At 41.0% G+C, this 25,045-nt stretch overlaps 1 protein-coding gene across 1 annotated transcript in view; it reads left to right on the forward strand.

Moving 5' to 3' along the window:
• The first annotated feature begins 675 nt into the window (after positions 1-675).
• The window catches only part of HS6ST3 (heparan sulfate 6-O-sulfotransferase 3), a 757,823-nt gene continuing 733,453 nt past the window's right edge, over positions 676-25,045 (forward strand). Inside the window, exon 1 of the mRNA XM_063715005.1 lies at positions 676-1,495. Within this exon, the coding sequence (XP_063571075.1) occupies positions 789-1,495 (707 nt within the window). The 5' untranslated portion in view covers positions 676-788. The remainder of the gene's footprint in view (positions 1,496-25,045) is intronic.

Consider the following 25,045-nt stretch of genomic DNA (forward strand, 5'->3'; position numbering starts at 1 on the left):
TTTTTGCTGCGGGTAGCAGGGCTCCTGTTACACCGGCTGGCGGGTTGTGGCGGTGCCAGCCTGTGTGTGCGAGTGTGTCTGCGTGCCTGCGCCTGGGCGGACAGCCCGGAGCGGCAGTACGACTCGCCGGGAGAGGCGTCTCCGCAGAGGCGCCTCGCCCGCTGCCACTGCGCTGCGGGGGCCGCTCTGCAAACTTGCGGCAAGCGCCGTCAGCCCTCGCGGCTCCACAGCCCAGCGACCTGCCCGCAAAGGCGCCGGGCGCGCGTGCCGGGCGCGGTGTCCGCGGCCGGCCGGGGCGGCGGGAGCGGGCCGCGCCTTCGCCCTTGGCCAGCGCCCTGGCGAGCCTCATGCAGCCCCGGCGCTCGCGGCCGCAGCTACCCGGCTGCCCGGCTGCGCGCGGCAGGTCCAGGACCCGAACCCCGCTCCCCAGCGCCTGAGCGCCTGCAAGCCGCCAGCGGGATGCCGCGCGTCGCCTGAGAGCGCCGCGCCGGGGCGGGAGCAGGGAGCGGGCCGGCCCGGGCGCCCCCGGGAGCGCAGGGCGCCACACGCCGCAGCCGCAGCCGAGCGCGCCGGCGCCCGCCTCCCCCGCCCGGCTCGCAGGCCCCGGCTCCGCAAGCCCCGAGGGCCGCGGGGCCGCCAGCCAGCCACACGCCTCGGCGTCAGGGGCATGGAGGAACGGCGGGCTCCGAGCCGCGCCCCGGAGTCCGCGAAACTTCCGAGCGGGCGCCCGTCCGCCCTGCCGCCGCCGCCGCCGCCGCCGTTTCGCCTGCCGGCCTGAGAGCGGGACCATGGATGAAAGGTTCAACAAGTGGCTGCTGACGCCGGTGCTCACTCTCCTCTTCGTGGTCATCATGTACCAGTACGTGTCCCCCTCCTGCACCAGCTCCTGCACCAACTTCGGGGAGCAGCCCCGCGCGGGGGAGGCCGGCCCGCCCGCCGTCCCGGGTCCCGCCCGCCGGGCTCAGGCGCCGCCCGAGGAGTGGGAGCGGCGGCCCCAGTTGCCCCCGCCGCCCCGGGGGCCCCCCGAGGGACCTCAGGGGGCCGCGGCGCCGGAGGAGGAGGACGAGGAGCCCGGAGACCCCCGGGAGGGGGAGGAAGAGGAGGAGGAAGACGAGCCGGACCCCGAGGCCCCCGAGAACGGCTCCCTGCCCCGGTTCGTGCCGCGCTTCAACTTCACCCTGAAGGACCTGACCCGCTTCGTGGATTTCAACATCAAAGGGCGCGACGTGATCGTGTTCCTCCACATCCAGAAGACCGGGGGCACCACTTTCGGCCGGCACCTAGTGAAGAACATTCGGCTGGAGCAGCCTTGTAGCTGCAAAGCCGGCCAGAAGAAGTGCACCTGCCACCGGCCTGGCAAGAAGGAGACGTGGCTCTTCTCCCGCTTCTCCACCGGCTGGAGCTGCGGGCTGCACGCCGACTGGACGGAGCTCACCAACTGCGTGCCGGCCATCATGGAGAAGAAGGACTGTCCCCGCAACCACAGCCACACCAGGTACTGTCCCCCGCTGCGTCTCTGTTCTTCCCCCCCACCCCCCGTCCCTCTTCCCCAGTCCTGACCCAGAGCGACCCCGCGCTCCCTGCCCCTGCCGATGGTTTCCTGGCGTCTTCAGCGGTTGGCGCCGTGGCTTTGGGGAGGGATGAGAAACCTCCGGATAGTGCCCAGGTCCTGAACTCGTTCTTCCCCCAGCCCCACTGCTTCCCGCCACCCCTCTGCCTTCACCCTCTAAGATGTGCGGAGCCACCGTGTGGATCCTGCCTGGTGCCTAGCACGGCCTGGCCTCCCTCCCAGTGGACGCTGGAAAAACGCCCTGAAATGGGGAGGGGATCACGGTCTGGGTTAGACCAGCCTTGTAGAATTGTGAACTTAAGTTTTGGGAGTGCAAACCCAAACCCAGGAAAAGGAAGGAGGAGTAGAGAGGCAGGGCAGGAGTTTTCCAGGCGAGGTGAAGCTGGAGACAAATATAATCCCTCCATAAGTGGCTTTTGGGTGGCAGCTCAGGAAACCGTCAATTCTCTTGATGCCACTTTGAAGACACACGTGCAAATTCCTGTTCTACCTCGATAGATAACTCTAATTCTGGAGATGGTCTTTGTTGCCCAGCAGTGCCAGGATTTGGACTCACCTGTCCTCAGAAAGATTTCCATGCTCTTCCTAGGCCATTACATCAACTTATTCCAAAAGTATGTTAAATGCCTACAGGGTGCCTGACAGTGTACTAGGTGTTAAGTGACTATAAAGATAACATAACATCCCTTGTTTTCAGGATGGAATGACATTCTTGATCCCCTGCCTCCCAGCCTTACAAACAGTAATACAGTGGAGAATTAGGAAAGTTAAAAATCTTAATAGCCAATGAAACTGCTTACATTATTAACATGCTTTGAGAGAGACATGGGCTTAATAATTTGGTTGAAGGTTCTTTCTGCCCATTGCAATTTGAAGATTAATCTGACATGCTTGCTAAAGGACGAAAATATTAAAAGCTTGGAACACTAGTTCATTAAAGTTTTTATCTTAAAGGTTTCAAACAATTTGGTATGAGGAAATAGGAATTTAAAAGCTCAGGCTCATTATGTTGATATCCCAGATAGCTTTTGCATTTGACGTTATAGAAAAGTTTTATTTACTGGAAGCTACCCAGATTCTGGAATTCACCACGACTGAAGCATCTAATTCTACTTCATTTCTCCAAGAATGAGCAAAATTTCATTATGGGATTTTTTACTCTGGCAATTCTTCAGATACTTTCCCTCCTCCCTGCTCCTTTTCCTGTTTCGTGCACATTGGTTAGAATAAGAAACTGGATTTGGAATGAGGGCATTAGGCTCTTCCCTTAGTATATTTTACGGATCCCTTGCTTTTAAATATTTTTAATAGCGTATTACTTTAGATCCTGCCCCTCTCTTTTAGGTTAAAACAGTTTTTCAATTAAGTATTACTTCCAAACCTCCTAACACACAACACTATTACTTCAGTGAGACACAATTTCTGCTACATTTCATCCAACCTTGTACTCCCTGTTTAGATTAATTCCTGATTGACCCCAAAGGGTTTGCTAGACTGCTTCCCAGCTTCCATTTCACTAAAACTGGAGTCTTACTGGTTATCACATAGAAACGTCTGATTACTCTTCAGTAGGGGCTGGCATTATTTTTGTCCCAGGTTCATAAAAGTCTTAGTAAATAGATGAAGATTTTAAAGGACTTAGAGGAGGATGTGGAATCTAAAAATAATTAGATTTTTGCTTAGTGATGAATAACGTTACTACAGACCCTGAATAGGTGACAAGCAGTAAGGTCTCACTTCTATAGGAAATACTTAATATCTCTATTCTGTTGACACAGGAAAACTCCACTGTGACTGTTAAACATGTGATTTCTAGTGTATGATCAAGTTATTTTCTTTGTTTAGTAATGGAGCATAAACATTCACTTCTCCCTGAATCACAAGTTAGCAGGCAATTAGTCACCCTGTTCTGGTTTCCTTTTCTTTCTAAAAAAAAAAAACAAAACATTTTTGGTAGTATTTTGTTTTTACCTCATTTTATAATCCTTCTTTCTTTTCCTTCCCACCCTCTCTCTCTCCCCAGTAATTCTCAATTACTTCCTTGCTCTAGATACTGTAGGAGGGAATAGTTGCGGCATATGCAAAGTGCCCTGCATCAAAAGCTATAGGGAAAAAGTTGAAAGGATGTTAACAGTAGCATCTCTCTAGCAGAGAAGATTGAATTAGTTGTCTGTCATTGTAGTGTCTGTGTACAGCATTCTACAGTCAACTAGATTAGCCTGGATAATGGAGGGTACATTTTCACAATGCAAAATGGCAGATAATCTATTGGTACATAATGGGAACAAGGTTCTACTTCAAATAGGGCTGACTCTAAGCAAAATTGATAAGTAGATCTTGTTGATTTTGGTTCCCTAGTCTTTCTGCTTTTGGTTCCCCCAAAGTGCCTCCTCCCAATTTCGCTCAGAGATCAATGCCTTTATGGATCACATAATGGGTAAGAGTAAGGATTCTGGAATCAGCTAAATATGGCTCTTGTACTTACTAGCCATGTACCCAGGAGTAAATTACTCTTTCTGAGTCTCAGTTTCTTCACTTTCAAAGTGTAGATAATAATTAGTATGGCCATTATAGGGGTGTTGTGAGAACTAAATGAATCAATGCATGCAAAATGCTTAGCATAGTATATATGCATAGTATAATATGCTGGCATATCATACTTACTATGTAGATATATAATAATACTGCAATATCAGTTGTTAATTGCAATGATAGGTTCCCTATTCAAGGCCTTCTTCCTGAAAAACCATGAGGTCAGTTTCTTAGAGAAGCTCTGTATAAATGGGTCACCTTACAGAGATACCATTTTATGATTACTTGTATTAAGCATCCTAGGTTGCAAACTTAAACAATAAATTGAAAATTATGGACATTTGGGCATCAGTCCTTGCAGGGGGCAAGGTGGGGAACAAAGTTGGGGGCACACAATATAATTGGATATACATTCCGTTGGTAACACAAAAAACTATCTGGAATGGTGAGAGAGGAGCTGAGAACATCTAGGACTGAAGGCAGAAGCAGGAAGCCAACTCTGAAAAGAAATACATGGCAAACTTGAAGGGGCGATCATATGGATTATGTGGGTGATGAAGGGGCAGGACTCTGGGCTGGTGGTTTGAATCCAGCACAGAGGTAACTTCTGACCACAGAAATGGATTAGAATAGTGTGATGGCAAATCGGAATTACTTTTATCATATCACTGATGATTTTTTCCCATTATTTTTGTGTTGCTTTCCCCCCCAGTTATTTTTTTGGCAGGCTATTCTTTCTCACTCTCTTTATGCTTCCTTCTTTATTACTGTACACCCCTTAATCTGCATGTCCAGAGCCTTAAAAGACTCCTTTTTTTTGCATTCTTGAGTATGTATAGAATCATAGCATTTTATGGCTAAAAAGGACTGAAGAGAGAATCTAGTCCCACATTTTTCATGGGGAATGTAACAATAAAAAGGTGAAATGATATGCCTAAGGTTTCTTGAGGGAATTCATGTCTTCATTTTCATAATTTATATTCAATGTTTTGCTTACTATATATCTTCTGTTTACTATGGAAAGTGTAGTGGAGTGTGCCTTAAGCACCTACTTACTATGTGCCAGGCACTATGATAGTTCTGGGAATTGTGTTTTGAATATTGGCAGCCCTGTGTAGCCTAGGCTTCATCTCTGGTAAGTGAGTATCACTCCCATTCTTAAATAATGATGGAAAGATATTCTATCTGCATCATTTTGTAGGATAGAATGGCAATTTTTCTCTTTTATAACCTGTATTCCATTAGTTTTGTTAGAATAGTTTGAACCCTGTGGATGTTATATTAAATAGGACCTTCTGTGTTGCAGGTCATACCAACCTAACCCAAATTTATTTCAGCCGGAGGGGAATTATTGGCTAAACCAGTCACACCACCGGAAGGTTGGGGAGAGGTGGTTTCAGGAATGACTGGAACTGGAGATTTGGGGTCTTTCTTCCCATACTCCTTTCCATATTGATCTCATTCTATCAAATTGGCCAATTCCACAAGATGGGCAAATGTTCTTCATATCTAATAGCTCCACAAGCCGAGAGGGAAGCAGGCCTTCTCTGAGTTCCAGTTTGAAATTTTGGGGAATGACTCTGATTAGCCCAGCTTGGAACTTGTGACTATTCTTTCAGTCAATCATGTGGCCAGAGAGAGAGATAAGGTTATCTGACTCACCTTGTATCACAGAACCATTTATATGACTGGTGTGTGTGTGTTTGTGTGTGTGTGTGTGTGTGTGTGTGTGTCTGTTATCAGGAAGAAGAGGAGCTGCCATAGATACAGCTCCTGGATGGACCACTGGATTCTGGACAACCCCTCCAACTGTGTCAACTGTAGGTGCAAATACATGAGAAATAAATGAACCTTCAGATCTCTTTTTTTTGTATCCCACTTAGGAAAAATTTTAAGTCAAACTGCAACTCGAATTTATTTGCAGCATCTGGAAACCATGTCATATAAGAATTAATTGAAAGAATGTGTAATATTTAATATGGAGATGAGAAAAATAAGGAGAGACATAAAAGCTGCCTTCAAATAGTAAAAGGAATGAGATGTGGAAGGTGAGGGAGGCTTGTTCTGTATTGCACCAAAGGATAGAACTAGGATAAGAACTGATGGGATTTCAACTCAGAGTAAGAAAGAACTTAATAAAATTTATAACTGTCTAAAAAGAGCATGAACTCTTTGATGCTCACTCTCAGTAAAAACTCGAGGAATGTCTGGTTAACTACTGATGTTGTAAAAGGAATTTCTTCTTGGGGAAAGGCTTAGCCTGGATGGCCTTTTATTTTAAGTTTTGTTAGTTCTAATGTAAGCTGAGTGCAGGGTATCTTTCTTCTCCTCCTTCCTACACCATGCATAGAAAGGAAAAAAAGGATTATAAATGAACTAGTCCTCTAGCATTTGTAAATATTTCTACCAAGGAAACTTTTTGTAAAGTCTGGTGATATAGACTGTTTTACACATTCAGGGCCAAAAGCAATAAATGGGTCCTGTGTATTAGGTCGTCTGCTTCTTAATAATAAGTATAAAAAGATAAGATGAGAAAATATAACACAACTTGCCACAAAAACCAGAACCACTTTGAAACATTATCTGGTTATTGCTTTTCCTTTAGACAGCGGGCTAAAATATATAAGGAGGTTACAGAGCTCTGTTTCAAAGGCTAGACTATTATGGCCTGTACTGCTTTCTAAAGCATAAGCTGTTTGATGTCTCTTCTAATTAGAATTGTTGAACTGCCAAGAAGGTTAATTTTTACCATAAGGTTTTTGTAATGTAAAACTAAAGAGCAGTGTAAAACTAAAGAGATATGAGATTGTTCTGTCTGTAGGCCATACCTACTGATTTGTTCATTATAGAGTCTCCTAAAGTACTGCTTCTGCTTCAAACCAACAATATTCGCTATAAATCAGAAAGAGGTGAAATTAAACCCTTTCAGTTTTTTGAGTAGCGAAGACATGAATTGGAAGTAGTAAATGGTAATAGATGATTTATGCTTCTGCCTTCTTCCTGATGGTTACCTTGGAATTTTTGATTGGGTTGATTTTAGAGAAATTGAAATGTTCTCATAATAGAAGTGAGGCAAATTTAGCTGCCAACAATGTGGATTTGCTTAATCTTAGACTCTTATATTATTATTCCCCAAAGCTAATTATTATCATCTCATTTTGACTAAAGACAATCAGAAGCTTATGGCATTTGAAAGTTATTTATGCTTGATAATGAACTAAACAGTTTAATTGAGACTGGCAAATCCTAATGTGATTTTAAGAGTTATGAAATAAATTATTTGGCCAAGAAATAGGTTCAGTATGAAAACAATTAAATGGAAAATCCAAATGAATATTTTATAGTAATCACTTATCTTTTTTTTGAGTTCGTTAGATTGTGGATATCATTTATAAATTCCCTGTTGATTTTAATTGGCCAAATTAATGTTTTGTAGTAATCACTTATCTTGTTTTTGAGTTTGTTAGATTGTAGATATCATTTATAAATTCCCTGTTGATTTTAATTAGCTAATACAACTTTGTTTAAATTATAGCTGAGCATTCATGTATTGGAAGGAATAGTAAACATTTTTTAACTTGGACAGTGTTATTTGTTTTTATCTTCCTCTGGCAAATACAGTTGCTCAGTAAGACACATGTAAAGTGCCCAGCATAGAGATTAATTTATAGAAGATTCTTAATAAACGTCAGCTTTTAGATTATCTGGAAAACATAGCAGCATAACTTGACAAGATTGTGTTATTTAAAAGATAGAATTATCAAAATTCCAAATGACTCTGTTATTTCAGGTTCAAATTCTAATTATTAGTGGTTGCCTTCCATAATTAGCAAGATGCCCACTCCCCGGATTCTCTAGAAGAGAAGTAAAAGTAAATGTGGAGACCAGAGCTTATTGGACTTATTGGACTATTGGACTTATTGGACTTGTTGGACTATTGAGGAGGTTTCTCCTATTAGACTGTATGCCACACATCAGAAATTCATTTGTTTACTGACAGATGTATTTGCCTCTTGAAAAGGTTAATGTAATCATTCATTTGTGCTTTAGAAAAAAATCTGCCTAAACTGAGAGTATGTAAACTCTGATGTAGGATGGAAGGATGAGAGAGCTATATATTAATATAACCTCTGGTTTATATAGATGCTAGATTACTACTGGTCAAGGCTAGGTGGCTGAGGTGGTGGTGGTTGGAGATCGTAATATTGGAGAACAATAGAGATGATGAATTAGGAAAAAGACTTCAAGAGAGATTGGAGGAAAACGATGACAAATTTATCAGCCAGTGAAAATCATGCGAGTGCTTGATTTGTGAATGTAATTGGGGTAATGTTTAAAAGCATGGACACTGGCCAGGCATGGTGGCTCACACCTGTAATCCCAGAACTCTGGGAGGCCAGGGGTAGGTGGGTCTCTTGAGCCCAGGAGTTCGAGACCAGCATAGGCAACAAAGTGAAACCCTATCTCTAAAAATCAATAAATAAATAAAATAAAATAAAATGAAATGAAATAAAAGCATGAACTCTGAAGTCAAACTACCTGGATTTTAATCTGATTCAGTCACTTACTGTCATGTGGCCCTGGGTTAAGTCAATTATCTGCTCTGCACTTCAGTTTCCTTCTCTGGAAAATGTTGGTAAGAAGAGCACTATCTCATGGTGAGCTTTGGTAACCCATGTGGTACTCTTAGGACAAAGCCTGACACATAGTGAGGAAATCATAAAAGAGTTAGCTATTATTATTTTCTCCTGAGACTCATCTCATGCATATACGTTTGTTGTTGTTGTTGTTTTTGAGACGGAGTCTCGCTCTGTCACCCAAGCTGGAGTGCAGCGGCATGATCTCGGCTCACTGCAACCTCCGCCTCCCAGGTTCAAGCAATTCTCCTGCCTCAGCCTCCTGAGTAGCTGGGATTAAAGGCGCCCACCACCATGCCCAGCTAATTTTTGTATTTGTAGTGGAGACGGGGTTTTACTGTGTTGGCCAGGCTGGTCTCGACCTCCTGACCTCAGGTGATCTGCCTGTCTTGGCCTCCCAAAGTGCTGCGATTACAGGTGTGAGCCACCATACCCCACTACATATATGTTGTTTTTATGTAAAAATAAAATGATAGCTAAACCTGTACCATCTTTTTTGAATTTGGAACTTCTTCTCCTGAATAGTGTAAAAATGAATTTTCAAGCTGTGATGCAAAAGAGAAGCCGTGAATGATAAAGTCAATGTTAATTCTTAGGATGCTGTGGATATTCACTGGGCACTCAGTCCAAGAATGGAAACTTGCAGTCTTTTCCCCTCCCCCAGCATATAGTTTTATTTTTTATGGGAAATTAATGAAACAGCAATAAAAATGTTTAAACATACAATTAAATTCATACATGAAGCAATCCTGCAGTGAAATTGAATTAGTTGCCTGTGGGCACATAAATATTTGTAGTTCATTCCTATTATTAATATCTTACCATGCTTTTATTGGTAAGTACTGTGTCATTTGTTTTCAGAACCTTGCATTTGACATTGTCTTTTATGTTTGCTCCTGCTTTCTAGTTTTTTTATAAACATCAGAGGGTATAAATACTAATCACCTCGTTGTCCTCGGTATTTATTTATTAGATTTACAAAGTATTTCTTCCAAATAATGAAAGATTCTGGATATTTAAGTGTAAACCTGAGAGATGGCATCTGTATTTTGTGGACTCTAGGAATGTGTAGAAACTTCAAATGTGAAAACATAGACCTAGAAAGAAGAGCAAACATGGTTTTAAAGAAAGACATGTGGTAACATAATGCATGTCTGTAAATCTGAGGGTAAGAGCCCCATAATATAGTAAAGAACAAGGTGACGTGCCAAGAAAGAGATATCGCACAGTGATCATGTAAAGTGTAAATTGGAAGAATGATACAAAGGAGGGGGAGAAGAAGAACAAAAATAGTCAAGGTAAAGAATGAAATCCTAAAATAACTGAATCAGAAAGAAGGTAATATTGAATGTAGAAGACAGAAATTTATCTGGTATGCAATGGTTTGGCTCAATGGTGCAGTTAGGGGAAGTAATCCACTATCCAGAAGGCTATCTGATTTGGAGGTCGAGTATATTTAAGTGCTACTAATGTATATTTATCTACTTATACATTCTTTTTCTGTATCATGCTGCTGTTTTTAAAGTATTGGTAGCTTTACAGGTCCTGGCAGCAAGCAGAGGCACACTTTGGGATTTCAAAGGAACTAGTTTGAGAGATATGGACGGGGATAGGGAAACCAATATTGGACCTCAAGGTACCTTGCAACCAGTGACAAGAGGAAACTGTTAACCCCATTGGATGTGAAGAGGCAAAAGGAGAGAACCGTGTTATCAGTATTTTTTGCCTGCTGGTGGCTGACAGGAGCTCCAGTTTCAGTAGTAGGAGAGAGCCGAAGGAGAAACTTCTGGAGAGGAGGTGTTTGCAGAAAGCAGCCACTGCTAGAGCTATAGAGCAGAGGCCAAGAGAAAGGAGTGGGAGTGCTTTCTCCTCCCACCTATCCATTTCCTCCTATTGTCTTCCAGAGTGAATCCACTTAGAAGCTAAAGGGCAAGAGAGCTGATGCATTCCGTGGCCTTCAGCAAGTCAGAGAAAGATGGAAAATGGATTTGGGGTCCAGTGATGGGAGGGATGAAAATGGAGACTAACTTGCACAGTATCTAAAAATAGTTTGAAATTTCTTCCAATTCAGTTTATGGATGCCCTGGTTGTGTTCTACAAATGAGACCAAGAACAGATACCCCATATTTTAGTACCTGTACTGCATGATTTTCTGCATGGACCATTAGTCTCCACCTAAAGAATGATGAGTGCAGCAAAGGGCCACTCTCCAAAGGAACAGTTACCACAGACAAAGTGACTTTTCGCTGAGTAATAAAAATCATGCTAATTTGGGTGTTTGTCATATTAGTACCCCAGAATCATCTGATAATAGTGACAGATTTGGCCAGTCATATCTATATTATGATGCACAGTAGACAACACACATTTTATAAATTTGAAGTTATATAACAATATTAGTTAAGGCATGACAAGTAGTTTGCAAAACTGGCAATAGTTTGCAAAAACATTTATGAGATGAGACCCTTTCTGCTGCTTAGATTTTCTTCCAAGAGCATTAAAATTCTCTAGAGTAATATTTATGAGCTTTAAGACTCTGAAGGTAATAGGTGAGGGAAGAAATACATTGTGTCATGTTTGAAACTATCCTCATATTTTTAGTTTTAATTTTAAAGGACTTTTGAAGCAATATTTCTGCATTTATTTTGGGGGAATGTGATATGTTGAAAGTACACATGCATGTACCTTTTGGTGCAAAATATTATGAAGAGCTTCTAATACTAGATACTAAAAATATTTACATAAAATTGGTATCTGACAAAACTTGCACAAGAACCCTCAATTCACTGCTTGAATTCTGAGAGTCAAAATGCCATCAGCAAAACACTGTTCAACATATGTATTTATAGATGACAAAATCCTTATCCAATACCATGTCTGTAGGTAGTATATCTATTGACATCGGTACATATATGTTACGTTCATTTCTCCCATCCAGAGGAGGGGATTTTGAGTTGCTGGGAACAATGCCATCCATGGAGAATGTACCAACCTGAATCCTCTCTGTCATTGTACCTCCTTACACGTAGCTGTCTTTTCTCTCCTCTCTCTCTTTCTTTCTCTTGCACGTGCACATACACCATTTTATGACATAGCTAGAGTCATCAATGGCCTATAAACAAAAGGATCATTTTCAGGTCTTTGTCTCTGAGGCCACAAAAAAATTGCCTGAGGAAATGTTTTCTGCTGGCTATGAAAGTTATTAGTTCGAAGGAATGTGCACTTTGTTGGTCGGAATTTAAGTCCAGTGAATTTAGAAAATCTGGGAGAGGTATCAGAGAAGGTATTTTTTTTTCCCCACACAGCTCCCTTGAGTTCCTTATTGTGCCTCTGTATATTTGGTGAAAGAGGTGGACTAATAGATATTTCTATCTGTAATATTTCTATGAATAAACATTTCTGTCACTACTTTTATTGATAAATGTCAAAACTACTTGTGTCTAAAAACTTCTCACAACATGAAGGAACGCGTGTACATTGGAAGTGTCCAATTTATTATTGGGTGTATTCTTAATTTAAAAATATTTGCTAGCTGGGCGTGGTGGTGGGGGCCTGTAGTCCCAGCTACTTGGGAGGCTGAGGCAGGGTAATCGCTTGAACCCAGGAGGCAGAGGTTGCAGTGAGCCAATATCGGGCCACTGCACTCTAGCCTGGGTGACAGAGTGAGACTCCGTCTCAAAACAAAAAATAAAAATAAAAAAAATTGTTAACTTTCATGGACCATTCTTTGTCTTTTAAAATCAGACTGAGGCCTAAAACACCACTGCAGATAATTTCTTTGCTTTGAAGGTTTTATTCTCCAAGTTCCTTATGTGTGCTATAAAGAATAATTAATGTAATGAAAAAATCAATATGGTGTATAAATTATTTAGGCTTTACTATCATTGTAATTTTCTCTTCAACACCTATTGATCGGCAACAATTCATTTGTTAATTTCTTCCTAATAAGATATTCATTGTATTAGGTCTGTAGTAGTGCTGTCCCTGCACTTTCGCAAGCAAGTCATGAATTACTAATGATACATGGAACAAGTTAACTTACTAGTGAGTGGTATGAGATGGAAAACAGGCAAAGGGAGTAATTTGAAATGCAGTCCTATAGAAACACTGTGTAGGCGGACAACTGCTAATAATTCAGTGAGTATACTCTTGCAGGATATTAATTTGTACTTTAAAATTTTATCAGTACGTGTTTTTCTTGGCATATATGTGTTTTTAAAATTAATTTTAAAATCCATGATTCTCTTTTTTTGAGAGGGGGGTGGAGGGGCTGGTTTTCCCTAACCATTTACAGTAATGCCCTGAAAATGATGGTTATTAAATAATGTTTTGACAGTTGACAACAGAGTTACTTCAGAGTTTAGGAAAAATCTGAGACCTTTTTGAAACCTAAAGAGAGATGAGTCCAAGAAGAAATCAGACTACCAAATTCATGGCAAAGAGAACTTGTGCATTGGATAATTTGGCCGAGTGGTATCCAGAAAAGACCTCTAAATTTGTAATCAGGCAACCAGGGTTTGAATCTGGGCTTCCTCACTTACTCGTTCACTTATTTATTATATCATTTCCTGCCAACATATCAGTTTCCTGAGGATGGTGAGTTTGTGGTCTCCTCTGCATTATCAGTGCCTAGAGTAGTGCCTGGTGCATAATGGCTGTCAAACAAATGTTGACCGAATAAATGAAAGAATGAAGCAAGCGTAAATAAATTTACTAATTTATGAGACAATTTGGATAAGAATGCGTGCCCTATATCCTGTTTTTTGGAGTTGTGGGGTGAGAAAATGACTATGAAGGCACTTCGTAAATTATACAGTACTGTGCTATACAAATTTAAATTTATATTGACGTAAGAAGGCTTTTGATATAAAATGGAAAAGGAAGGAAAGTTGGATTTTGAAAATGCAATGAATATGTAATTCAGCTTTTATAGAGCATTTCAAAACACCGGAATGACAAAGATGAAGTTGAAAATATTCAAAATACACATTTAGCTCAACAACTTGTTAGAGTAATGAGCAGTTCCTTTTAAAACAGGACATTCTATATAATAAATGACTTATCTAAGTGCATAAGTCTTTCCCTTAGACCATCAGGAAACCTTTTTTCCTCCTAGGGATTTGGCATAGATCAAGGTTTGAAAGTTTTTTTTTTTTTCCATTGCTTTACCCTTTTGAGAAAATTATCATGAAATTAATATTTTAAATTTTGTGGTAATGACTATATATAATAGAGATAAATTATAGCTACAGGTTAATATGTCCTGAAAGTGACCTGAGAATGTAATTTTTCTTCATTTAAGAAAATGAAGAAAATTTCTGATTTGAGAAAACTGTTGAATTGTTCTATGCTTACTTGGTTTTGCAGTTAATTACAAAGAAAGCAAGAAGTTACTTTAAAATAAAATCTTCCAGAATCTAAAGTTTGCATTGCAATAAGATCTACTGGCAGGATGATTTTTGCTTCTTATTGAGCCAGTTTTCATATGTGAAGCCTAGTACTGATCAACTCCAGGATATGACAGATTTCCATGGCTCGAGACCTAGAATACATGCAACTCCTGGGCTGGAGTAAGTCTTGGAGGAAGGTCAATAAGCTTATAGAAAACCCTGAGATTCACAGTGTGATTTTCACGCTTTGACATTTGTGGCCTTGCTGACCCTGAAGGGACTGCCTCTCCTAGGGTTAGCTAATTCCTAGAGTTAGTAAATGACTCACCTTCCAGCACACTTTTCATATGCAAACCAACCAATCTAGAGCCCACACCCCTAACTACTTTCTTTAGTGGGCTCTTACAATACAGTCCACTATCCCACTGCCTTAATCACTCCAGGGCCAGATACAAGACAACTGCCCCAGGGCCTGTGGAAATGATTCAAACTGGCCAGTCCTAAACCTGCTTACCCTGCCTCACTGGTTTCTTTCCATGGAATCCACAATAAAGGCTCTTGGCCGTGTTTTCTTGTCTCCCTCTGCTTCCTGACTGACCCCCGTACTTCCCTTTGTGGCCCGGTGTGGTGTGGCCTGCTTCTTATTTCCAGGGATCTCCCAGGGAGCATAAAATCCTTCTTTTTCGTGATGGTTATTTATGTGTCTGCTTGTCTTACTGTACTTGACTAAAACAAAGCCTAGGTATCCTTAAAACAGTTATCAAGATTGGAAAGGACACAATAATGTACAGGGCAAATAATGTAATTATTTGCACAGGACAAATAATGTAATTAACCAAAGGCATAAAGATGGAAAAAAAAAAAAAAGAAGAAAAGTGCAGGAGCCAGTGATCAGAGTACAGGTGAAAAGTCAAATTGAGACTAGACATAGGATCAGACTAATTTGTGCTCTCACACCCATGATGAGGATCATGGATTGGTTTGAGAGATTGGAGTGGGATCAAGTCTCCAAGTCAAATGGTTCTAAGCTGTGGAAGGACATGGAAGTAGGAGGAGGGAGGGAGAGAAGGGAAGGGTTTACAGCTGTGAAACCCAGCAAAACCTGACACAGACAATTCCTTATAATTTAAGTAATGTTATAGGCCAGGCACGGTGGCTCACACCTATAATCCCACTACTTTGGGAGGCTGAGGCAGGTGGATCACTTGAGGTCAGGAGTTTGAGACCAGCCTGACCAGCATGGTGAAAACCTGTCTCTACTAAAAATACAAAAATTATCCAGGCATGGTGGTGGATGCCTGTAGTCCCAGCTGCTTGGAGGCTGAGCCAGGATAATCACTTGAGCCCAGGAGGCGGAAGTTGCAATGAGCTGAAATCGTGTGACTGCACTCCAGCCTGGGTAACAGAGTGAGATTCTGTCTCAAAAATAAAAATAAAAATAAAAAAGTAGTGTTATAAAACATTGAATGGTTGGCAAGAGAGATATAATAATGTTTAATTTTCAAATTATTTTCTTTCTATTGCTAACTAGATTGATTGGTTCATTCATGCTTGTACATAGCCCAATACCAGACCCTGTGAAGAATACAAATTGAGTAGAAGACTAGGTCCTGGCTTGCAAAGAATGAAATCATCATTATGTAACTCATGGACAAAATGACTTGGAAATATTTACATCACAACATTTTAGTTAATTCCTGGTATTGTAATCAGAACTATTTATAAAAGTGCTGAAGAAGGCATTTGCAGTAATGAACAAGGCAGGCAATGAAGGGTTTGTATTGACTGAAGTGATGGGGTGATATTGGGTTGATTGTAGAGCTGTATATAGAGGGTTCTGAAAATATGCTAGGCTGAGGAAATTATTTTTGATGCAATGTGAAATTTAGAATTACTTAAAACTCTTAAATAGTAGTAGTTGTTAAAGTATTAATATGTCCAGTAAATTCTTTGATACTCTTTCCTTGAAGATGTGAAACTTAATGCATCCCTTCATGCCCTGTATTGGCTTTAATGACTTGATTCTAATTAATAGAGTACAACCAAAGAGGAGATGAGATGCCCCTTCTGAGTTTAGGTTATAAAAGGACTGTGGCTTTTGTTTCGGTGTACATGCTCTCTGTCTGTCTCTTGCTCTCTCTCTCTCTCTCCACTTACTCTGGGGGAAGCTGTGTTCTCAGCAGCACTATAGAGAAGCCTACTTGGCAAGAAGTTGAAACCTCCTTCCAACAACAGTGTGAGTGAGCTTGGAAAAGGATCCTTCAGCCCCAGTCAGCTCTTTACAGACAGCAGCCTTGTGAGAGACCCTGAGCCAGATATGAACACTAACAAAAATGAAAAAACAAAGTAGGGTGGTATTTTTAAGAAGATAAGAGACAATCTGATCACAGAGCACAGGAAGTGTCTCATCTATCTTCTTCCCTTTTTAACCAAAATGAAGGCAGTGTATTTGAGTACAGATACAGGATGGGTGGTGGAATTGATAGTTGAAAGATGAGATAGTTCTAATCTGATTGCATCTCTTTATGAAGTACAAAGCAAGGTCATTAGCTGAGAGTCGTGGGAAAGGGAAGGAATGTCGGAAATTTGAGAAGAGCAGAGATGTGAATAATTATCTTTGAAGTTGGGAAAACACATTTCCTAGGGAAGTAAGTTGTCTGGCAGTATTGAGTTCTGTTTTGAGATCTGTGATTATACATTTGAAATCAGTCCAGTTAGAATGGTTCTGTAATTTTCTTCAGTAACATTTAACTGTTCGGATAGAGGCAAAATTACACAATTGGGTTTAACCAGCACTGGCGTTTTACCCAGTTGTTGCAAGGGAGTTATGGATATTTGCAAGGGAGCATTTCAGTGCCGGATCTTGTCATTTAGGCTGGTTGGGAGATAAGCAAGGATATGAGGGTAGGTGATAGATAATAAGAAAAGTGGTAGGGTCAATATTATATGTTAAGATTGATGATAGTATGGGGGTTGTAGGAGTAGGAGTGCTGGAGAGTTGGTATAAGTGTGCTGGACTATAGGAGATAATGGTCAAAGAAAAGGGCATTTGAAATTGAGATGCTGGAGTGGAGACTATTCCTTGTATGGTCTCTGTAAATGACTGCCTAAGATGGGGCAATGAGTGATCATTGGTGCTAAGAAGGTGAAAGAATGGTCGGGACAAGGTGTTGGATGGGTTATCCATGAGAATATTGATGTCAAAAATGATGATAAAAGTAGAGTTGGAGAGGAATGTAGAGTTGGACCTCCTGGTGCTGTAGGTCAGGAGGTCCACAGTGCTAGCCCCAGGGGTGAAGGGTGACAATGATATGACATGTGCTCCAGAAGACTGTGGGAATATAATTATTCTTTCCTCTGCAAGTCAGACTTCTCAGCTGTTCAGTATTGCAGGACTGTGGGAAGTGTTGCAGGAAGTCAGGGACCCCGAATGGAGGGACCGGCTGAAGCCATAGCAGAAGAACATAAATTGTGAAGATTTCATGGGCATTTATTAGTTCCCCAAATTAATACTTTTATAATTTCTTACACCCATCTTTACTGCAGTCTCTGAACATAAATTGTGAAGATTTCATGGACATTTATCACTTCCCTAATCAATACTCTTATAATTTCCTATGCCTGTCTTTACTTTAATCTCTTAACCCCGTCATCTTTGTAAGCTGAGGATGTATGTTGCCTCAGGACCCTGTGATGATTGCATTAACTGCACAAATTGTTCGTAAAGCATGTGTGTTTGAGCAATATGAAATCTGGGCACCTTGAAAAAAGAACAGGATAACAGTGATGTTCAGGGAACAAGGGAGATAACCATTAGGTCTGACTGCCTGGAAGCCGGGCAGGACAGACTCATATTTCTCTTATTGCCGAAAACAGGTAAGAGAAATATTGCTGAATTATTTCACTAGTAAGGAATATTAATAATTAACAGCCCTGGAAAAAGTATGCATTCCCAGGGGGAGGCCTCTAAAATGGCTGCTCTGGGAGTGTCTGCCTTATGCAGTTGTAGATAGGGATGAAACACACCCTGGTCTCCTGCAGCGCCCCCAGGCTTGCTAGGATTAGGAAATTCCAGCCTGGCGAATTCTAGTCAGACTGGTTTTCTGCTCTTGAGCTCTGTTAAGATATTTATCAGTGACAATGCGTGCACAGTGGGCCATGAAACTTCATCAGCAATTCTAGTTTTGCCCTGGCCTTGTGACCTTGCCCTGCCCATTTGCCACCTTGCCCTGCCCATTTGCCTTGTGATATTTTATTGCCCCTGAAGCATGTCATCTGTGTGACCCACACCCTATTCATACACTCCCTCCCCTTTGAAAATCACTCATAAAAACTTGCTGGTTTTGTGGCTCAGGGGGCATGATGGAACCTGCCAACATGTGATGTCTCCCCCGGACACCCAGCTTTAAAATGTCTCTCTTTTGTACTCTTTCCCTTTATTTCTCAGACCCGCCAACACTTAGGGAAAATAGAAAAGAACCTATGTTAAAATATTGGGGGCTGGTTCCCCTGATAGGAAGGAAAGAGATAAAGGGCAGTGAAGAGAGCAGAAAATGAAAAATAAGAAAGATAGAAAAGAAGTAGCCACAGGAAGTTAAAGAAAGCATTGGAAGAACCTGAATCCTGCTCTGTAGAGAAGGGTAAAAAGCTCCTCATCCTTCAGTATCCCATCAGGTGCATGGCAACTCCAGGACAGTAAGAAGGTCACAGGGCAGCATTCCATGAAAGGTTAAATCTGTGACAACCACTCCTATCTCTATCTCTATCTCTATCTCTGTCTCTATCTCTATCTCTCTCTCTATCTCTCTCTCTATCTCTATCTCTATCCCACTATCATCTGGATCTTTATCTATATTGTAACTATGTTTATATTTAACTCTATCATAATTAACAAGAAATGGTTAAAAATTGTTCAGCATTCATTCTTTATGGGGGAGAAAGCAGAAGCATGAACAGTATTTGTAAAGTTGACTATCTAAAGGCATTTTTACATTTTAATCTTTGGTGAAGGACAGGTTTGTCACAAGCATTGCCAGATACATGAGATTTTCCAGTAGACAGGTGACCTCACAGGGAACAGAGTCTGACTGTTGGATGTGAGCTGGGCCCTAGTGTCTGGAGACCAACTGTGACTCAGCAGATCGTATGTCAGTGTGTGAGTGGATAGAGGTTTCTTGAGGAGGCAACTCATGTTCATAAAAATGAGTTAGACTATTTGAAACCACTTGTGGTTTTGATGAGATGGGCTGGAAGAAGGATGCATTAGAGGATAATTATTACGGTTTCCAAAAGGTTATGCATTGCTTATGTGTGCAAGGGAACTCATTCACAGATTGGCCTGTGTTTTGTCTAAAGCTTGATTCTCTCCACATTTAGAAAGCTACTGACATTTATCAGAATCTGATATCTGTTTGTTCTGTTCTGGAGAAGTGTTAGAGAAAGTAAAATAAGTTGCACTGGTGTTAGTGACTTTGAGTTATCAGGGAAGTCAAAGGGGACGAAGGAAAGGCCTAGAAATGAAGATCCAAAAGTGGCCCAAGATAGCTGGGATAGGAAGGTGCAGATGGTGAGCTATGCACCTCAGTCAGTTGTTTATTAAGTCCTTACATCTAGTGTTCAGTAATGTGGCATGTCCTGGGCAATGTGAACCACTATCTAAGTTATGATGTGAGCAGGTTGGGAGTGCCGGGTACTGGGCTGGGCATTGGAAATAAAAAGGTGAAACAGATATTTTCTTTTTTCTCAACAAACTTACAGTGGGCAGCCACCAGTATGCAGTGAGGGACGTGCTGTGGCGTGGGCACAGAGCTGCAAAGCACAGAGGCAGAGCATAGCCAGAGTGGGAGAGGCTTCTGAATTAGTCCATTTTGTGTTGCTATAAAGGAATACATGAGGCTGGGTAATTTTAAAGAAGAGAAGTTTATTTGGCTCACAGTTCTGCTGGCTATATAAGCATGGCACTAGCTTCTGCTTGGCTTCTGGTGAGGCCTCAGGAAGCTTACAATTATGGCAGAAGGCAAAGGCGGAGCAGGCACATCACACGGCAAGAGAGGGAGCAAGAGAAAGAGGAGGAGGTGCCAATCTCCTTTAAACAACCAGCTCTCTTGTAAACTAACAGAGCGAGACTCACTTGTGACCATGTGGAGGACACCAAGCCATTCATGAGGGACCCACCCCCATGACCCAAACACCTCCCTCCAGGCCCCACCTTGAACATAGGGGATCACATTTCTTTTATTTATTTATTTATTATTTTATTTTATTTTATTTTTTTGAGACAGAATCTCGCTCTGTCGCCCAGGCTGGAGTGCAGTGGCGCCATCTTGGCTCACTACAAGCTGCGCCTCCCTGGTTCACGCCATTATCCTGCCTCAGCCTCCCGAGTAGCTGGGACTACAGGCACCCGCCACCATGCCCAGCTAATTTTTTGTATTTTTAGTAGAGATTTTTAGGAGATTCACCATGGCCTTGATCTCCTGACCTCGTGATCTGCCCACCTTGGCCTCCCAAAGTTCTGGGATTACAGGCGTGAGCCACCACACCTGGCCGGGGATCACATTTCAACATGAGATTTGGAGGGGACAAATATCCAAACTGTATCAACCTTTTTGGAGGAAATGGTTTAATTATAAAGGGTCATCAGAATTCAGAATAAGGAGTGGTTAATTTTCCTTGAGGGGTGTGGTGAAGACTTCAGAAGCAGTAATTCAGGCACTGTGCACAACTTACCTTTTCAAGGAACTTTTCCCAGATCATTTTCTCACCATTCCTCCCCCATTTGTGTCCTGATGTGTCTTGATGACATGCTGTTTGCTACACATTGACTAGTATAAAGATATACCATAGGTGATTTATTATTAAAAATATTAGAAGTACCATGGTTTATGAAAAATGCTTATTTTAAAAAATAAATTAAAATTCGAGTTGACTGTGCAGGATCACTCCCATGTTCTGTAATGCTTTCTTGAGTGAGATACAAAGGGGGTAGATTTACAATGTGTCCTGAAGGAAAAAGGTTGATTTCTCCATTTTTAGCATATATAATTAAGAACAGATGAACAATACTATTCAATTATCATATAGCTTAATTACTTCTGAATGTGCATATTAAGGCACATAACCTTCTAAGGCTAACTGCCTACTTCAAAGACAATTTGAGGTGGATTGCAGAATTAAAATAGGACAATTAAAAATATGAGTAAAACTAAAACCAATGAAAAGGAACAGAAAAATATGTGTGCCAGACATCTAGGTATAATTCCTTTTTGCAGTTAAACAGGAACTTAAGCTTTTAATATCTTGGCTGCTAAGGCAAATAAATAAAACAGAGAGCCCTTGTCATTGGGTTAAGTTTGTCTCAGAAAAAAAAATTCCTTTTTTTCTGACCTCTGGAAGGAATTTTTTGCTTAAAGGGACATGGGATGACATCCTGAACAGTGTTTCCACAATGGTTTTGCAGAAGACACAGGAATATTCTTCAAAAGACTGTTTTTCACATCCACGCTATGAAACAGAGATTTTGGTATATCAGCAATAAGCAACTAGACAATATAATGAAAAGATCTCATTCACTGTAGTGACAAAGATATAAAATATGAGGGAATAAGCTTCGTTAGGGATGACTGTGACCTACATAAAGAGAACTGCAGATTTCATTGGAGATAAATTGAGGCTTGAATGAATAGACAGATGTTTTCTGAATGGAAGGAGCCATATTATAAAAATTTACAATTTATAAATTTAAGAAAATAAATTACTAGTCCTTTTTTGACAAAATCATTCTAAAATGGTTTGAAAAAAGTTAGGATACCCTAAGTATTCCTGAAGAAGAAAAGTGATGAGGTAGAGTTAGTCCCAGATATAAACCATGTTGGAAACAAAATTAAAACTACATCTCTGGATGCATAGCTCGAAGTATACATAAATAGGACAGAAAGCCCCAGAAATAGATACAATTATATTTATGATTTGAATATGTGATATAGTAGTCCTTACAGAATGATAGAGAAAGGAATGCTCATTTAATAACTAGTTTCCCACAATATTTAGAAGCACAGCAAAGTCTTTTAGATCTGTATCACATAATTATGTAACAACTTGCATGCCAGATGAATTCAATAGTTAAAAAATATATAAGTTTTGGGATAATGTAAAATTGAGCATATTTGTGTTTCTTGGAAAGAATGAATCTTTCTAGTGTGTAAAGGGATAAAAGGAAGCACAGGGGAAAACATGAAAGATTTATCTATATTTAAATGGTGAAACAGGCCAGACGTGGTGGCTCACACCTGTAATCCCAGAACTTTGGGAGACTGAGGCGGGTGGAATGCTTGAATCCAGGAGTTTGAGACCAGCTTGGGCAACATGATAAAACCCCATCTCTAAAATAAATAAACATATATATATATATATGCCCGGCTGGTGGTGTGCACTTGTGGTCCCAGCTACTCGGGGGGCTGAGGCAGAAGGATCACTTGATCCCAGGAGTTGGAGGTTGCAATGAGCAGAGATCACACCACTGCACTCCAGCCTGGGGGACAGAACAAGACTCTCGTTCAACAAACAAACAAACAACTAGTGAAACATGTATAGTGAAGACAACATAACTTAAATAAAATTAAGAAGAAGAGGACGGGGTGGAGGGTATCGGTGGGTTTGTGTTGGCAGGAATACCACAGACACACATTCCATGGTAAGATTAGATGATGTTCTTAGTTTATTTAGTCAGGGATGCAGGGTTTTATTGGAGTGGGGAAGTCACACACAGCAGGAGCAGATGTAGTGGATTCCAACAGCTCTCTTCTGTCTTCGTGACTTCTAGTTTGGTAAGGGTGTAGGGCTGCTGCAGTGGGCCTCATGATGTGTGTGGTGTTCCTCCAGATCCGAGGAGATCAGGTGGTGCTAGACCTCAAGCCTGTTTATGCTCAGGGCTTAAATCACCATCCAAGGATGAGTCACACAAACGCGGATTCACTTAAATTTAAGGAGGTGTTTACAATAATCAAGCTCTCCTGTCTCTGAGCAGGAGCTCAGTGACTTGTTTTCTAGAACTTTGAAAGCACCCCCCCGCCCCCCGCCGCCTCCCCATGAACAGATTGACCGAGTATGACAGGAAAGGATTATTGACTTTCTTAAAGGCATTCAAACTGGTAGAAAACATTATTACATTCTTAATAGATAATTGGGCAAAACTTATGTACAGTTGTTTCATTAAGAACCTTAGTAAATAAATAACTAGAAAAATATTAACCTCATCTGTAAGCAATGCAAGTAAAATATAAATTAAGAAAATAACATAGCTTATACTTACTAAATGAGTAAACATTAAAAAGCATAGATATAATATCCGGTTCTCATGAAATTGTGGTGAAATGGGTTCATTTGTAAATTTGGAACCTTCCATTGCTGGTTTTTGGAAAGGAGTCTGACTACATATTAGGGATCAAAAACCTGCCCATGGACGTTTGTACCAGGAATCTCACCTCTGGGAATTTATCCTAAAGAAATAATTCAAGAGAAGAAAAGAAAGAAGGTATATGCACTAATATATTCATTTCACCATTATTTATAATGGCAAAAAATTGGAAAAGTGGAACAACTAGGAATTTGGATAGTAGGGGAATGGTTAAACTATGGTACAACAAATTGATGTAATATTATGCCCCCATTAAAATGATAATTATGAAGAGCAGAGTATTAGGATATGTTTGAGGCACTGTTAAAGAAGACACAAAATAGTATCTATTTAGTGATCAGCTTTCTATACTTATGGTCAGGTTCTACAAAGAAACATAATAAAATGAAAAAAGTTGTGAAAATGTGGGTAATTTTAATTTCTTTTCTATTTTCTTTATTAATATAATAATTCTTTTTTTTTTCTTTTCTAGTGACAGGGTCAGTCTCTGTCACCCAGGCTGGAGTGCAATTATGTGATCATAGCTCACTGCAGCCTCAAACTCCTGGGCCCAAGTGATCCTCCTGCCTCAGTCACCTGAGTAGCTCGGGCTGCAAGGTTGCCACCGTGCCTGGCTAATTTTTTCATTTTTTGAGGCGACGGGGTAGTGCTGTGTTGCCCAGGATGGTCTCGAACTCCTAGCCTCAAGTAATCCTCCTCCCTTGGCCTCCTAAAGTATTGTGATTACAGGGATGAGCCACCGTTCCTGGCCCTTTCTTTTCTTTATTACTATTAAAAGCAGCATGAAGTAGTGGTTAAGATTGTGGATTCTTAGATTTCTGGGTTTGTATCCCAGTTCTGCTACTTACCAGCTGTGTGACTGCGGAAGGTAACTTACCATTTTTTGTGCCTCAGTTTGCTCATCTGTGAAACAGGGATAATACTAGGGCCTACCTTATAGAGTTTTGAGGATTATATGAGCTAGTGTTTGTAAAGTGTTTATAAAAGTGTCTGGCGTATATAAAGCCCTATGCCAGTATTAGCTATTAGTATACTGTTGCTTTTCATAAGATATAGATGGGTGTAAAAACCCCCAAATAAATAAAACACTGCTCTTGTCACAAAACACCGTGCCCCCAGGCCTAGTAAATAGATGTTGACTTCTCATAAATAAGTCTTTGTGTTGGGAGCAAAGCTATTGACACTGGACCATGACTTTTTTTTTTTTTAATTTATTTATTATTATACTTTAAGTTTTAGGGTACATGTGCACAATGTGCAGGTTAGTTACATATGTATACATGTGCCATGCTGGTGCGCTGCACCCACTAACTCGTCATCTAGCATTAGGTATATCTCCCAATGCTATCCCTCCCCCCTCCCCCCACCCCACAACAGTCCCCAGAGTGTGATGTTCCCCTTCCTGTGTCCATGTGTTCTCATTGTTCAGTTCCCACCTATGAGTGAAAATGTGGCACATATACACCATGGAATACTATGCAGCCATAAAAAATGATGAGTT

The sequence above is a fragment of the Pongo abelii genome, chromosome 14 (assembly GCF_028885655.2).
Source record: "Pongo abelii isolate AG06213 chromosome 14, NHGRI_mPonAbe1-v2.0_pri, whole genome shotgun sequence".
NCBI classification, from domain to species: Eukaryota; Metazoa; Chordata; class Mammalia; order Primates; family Hominidae; genus Pongo; species Pongo abelii.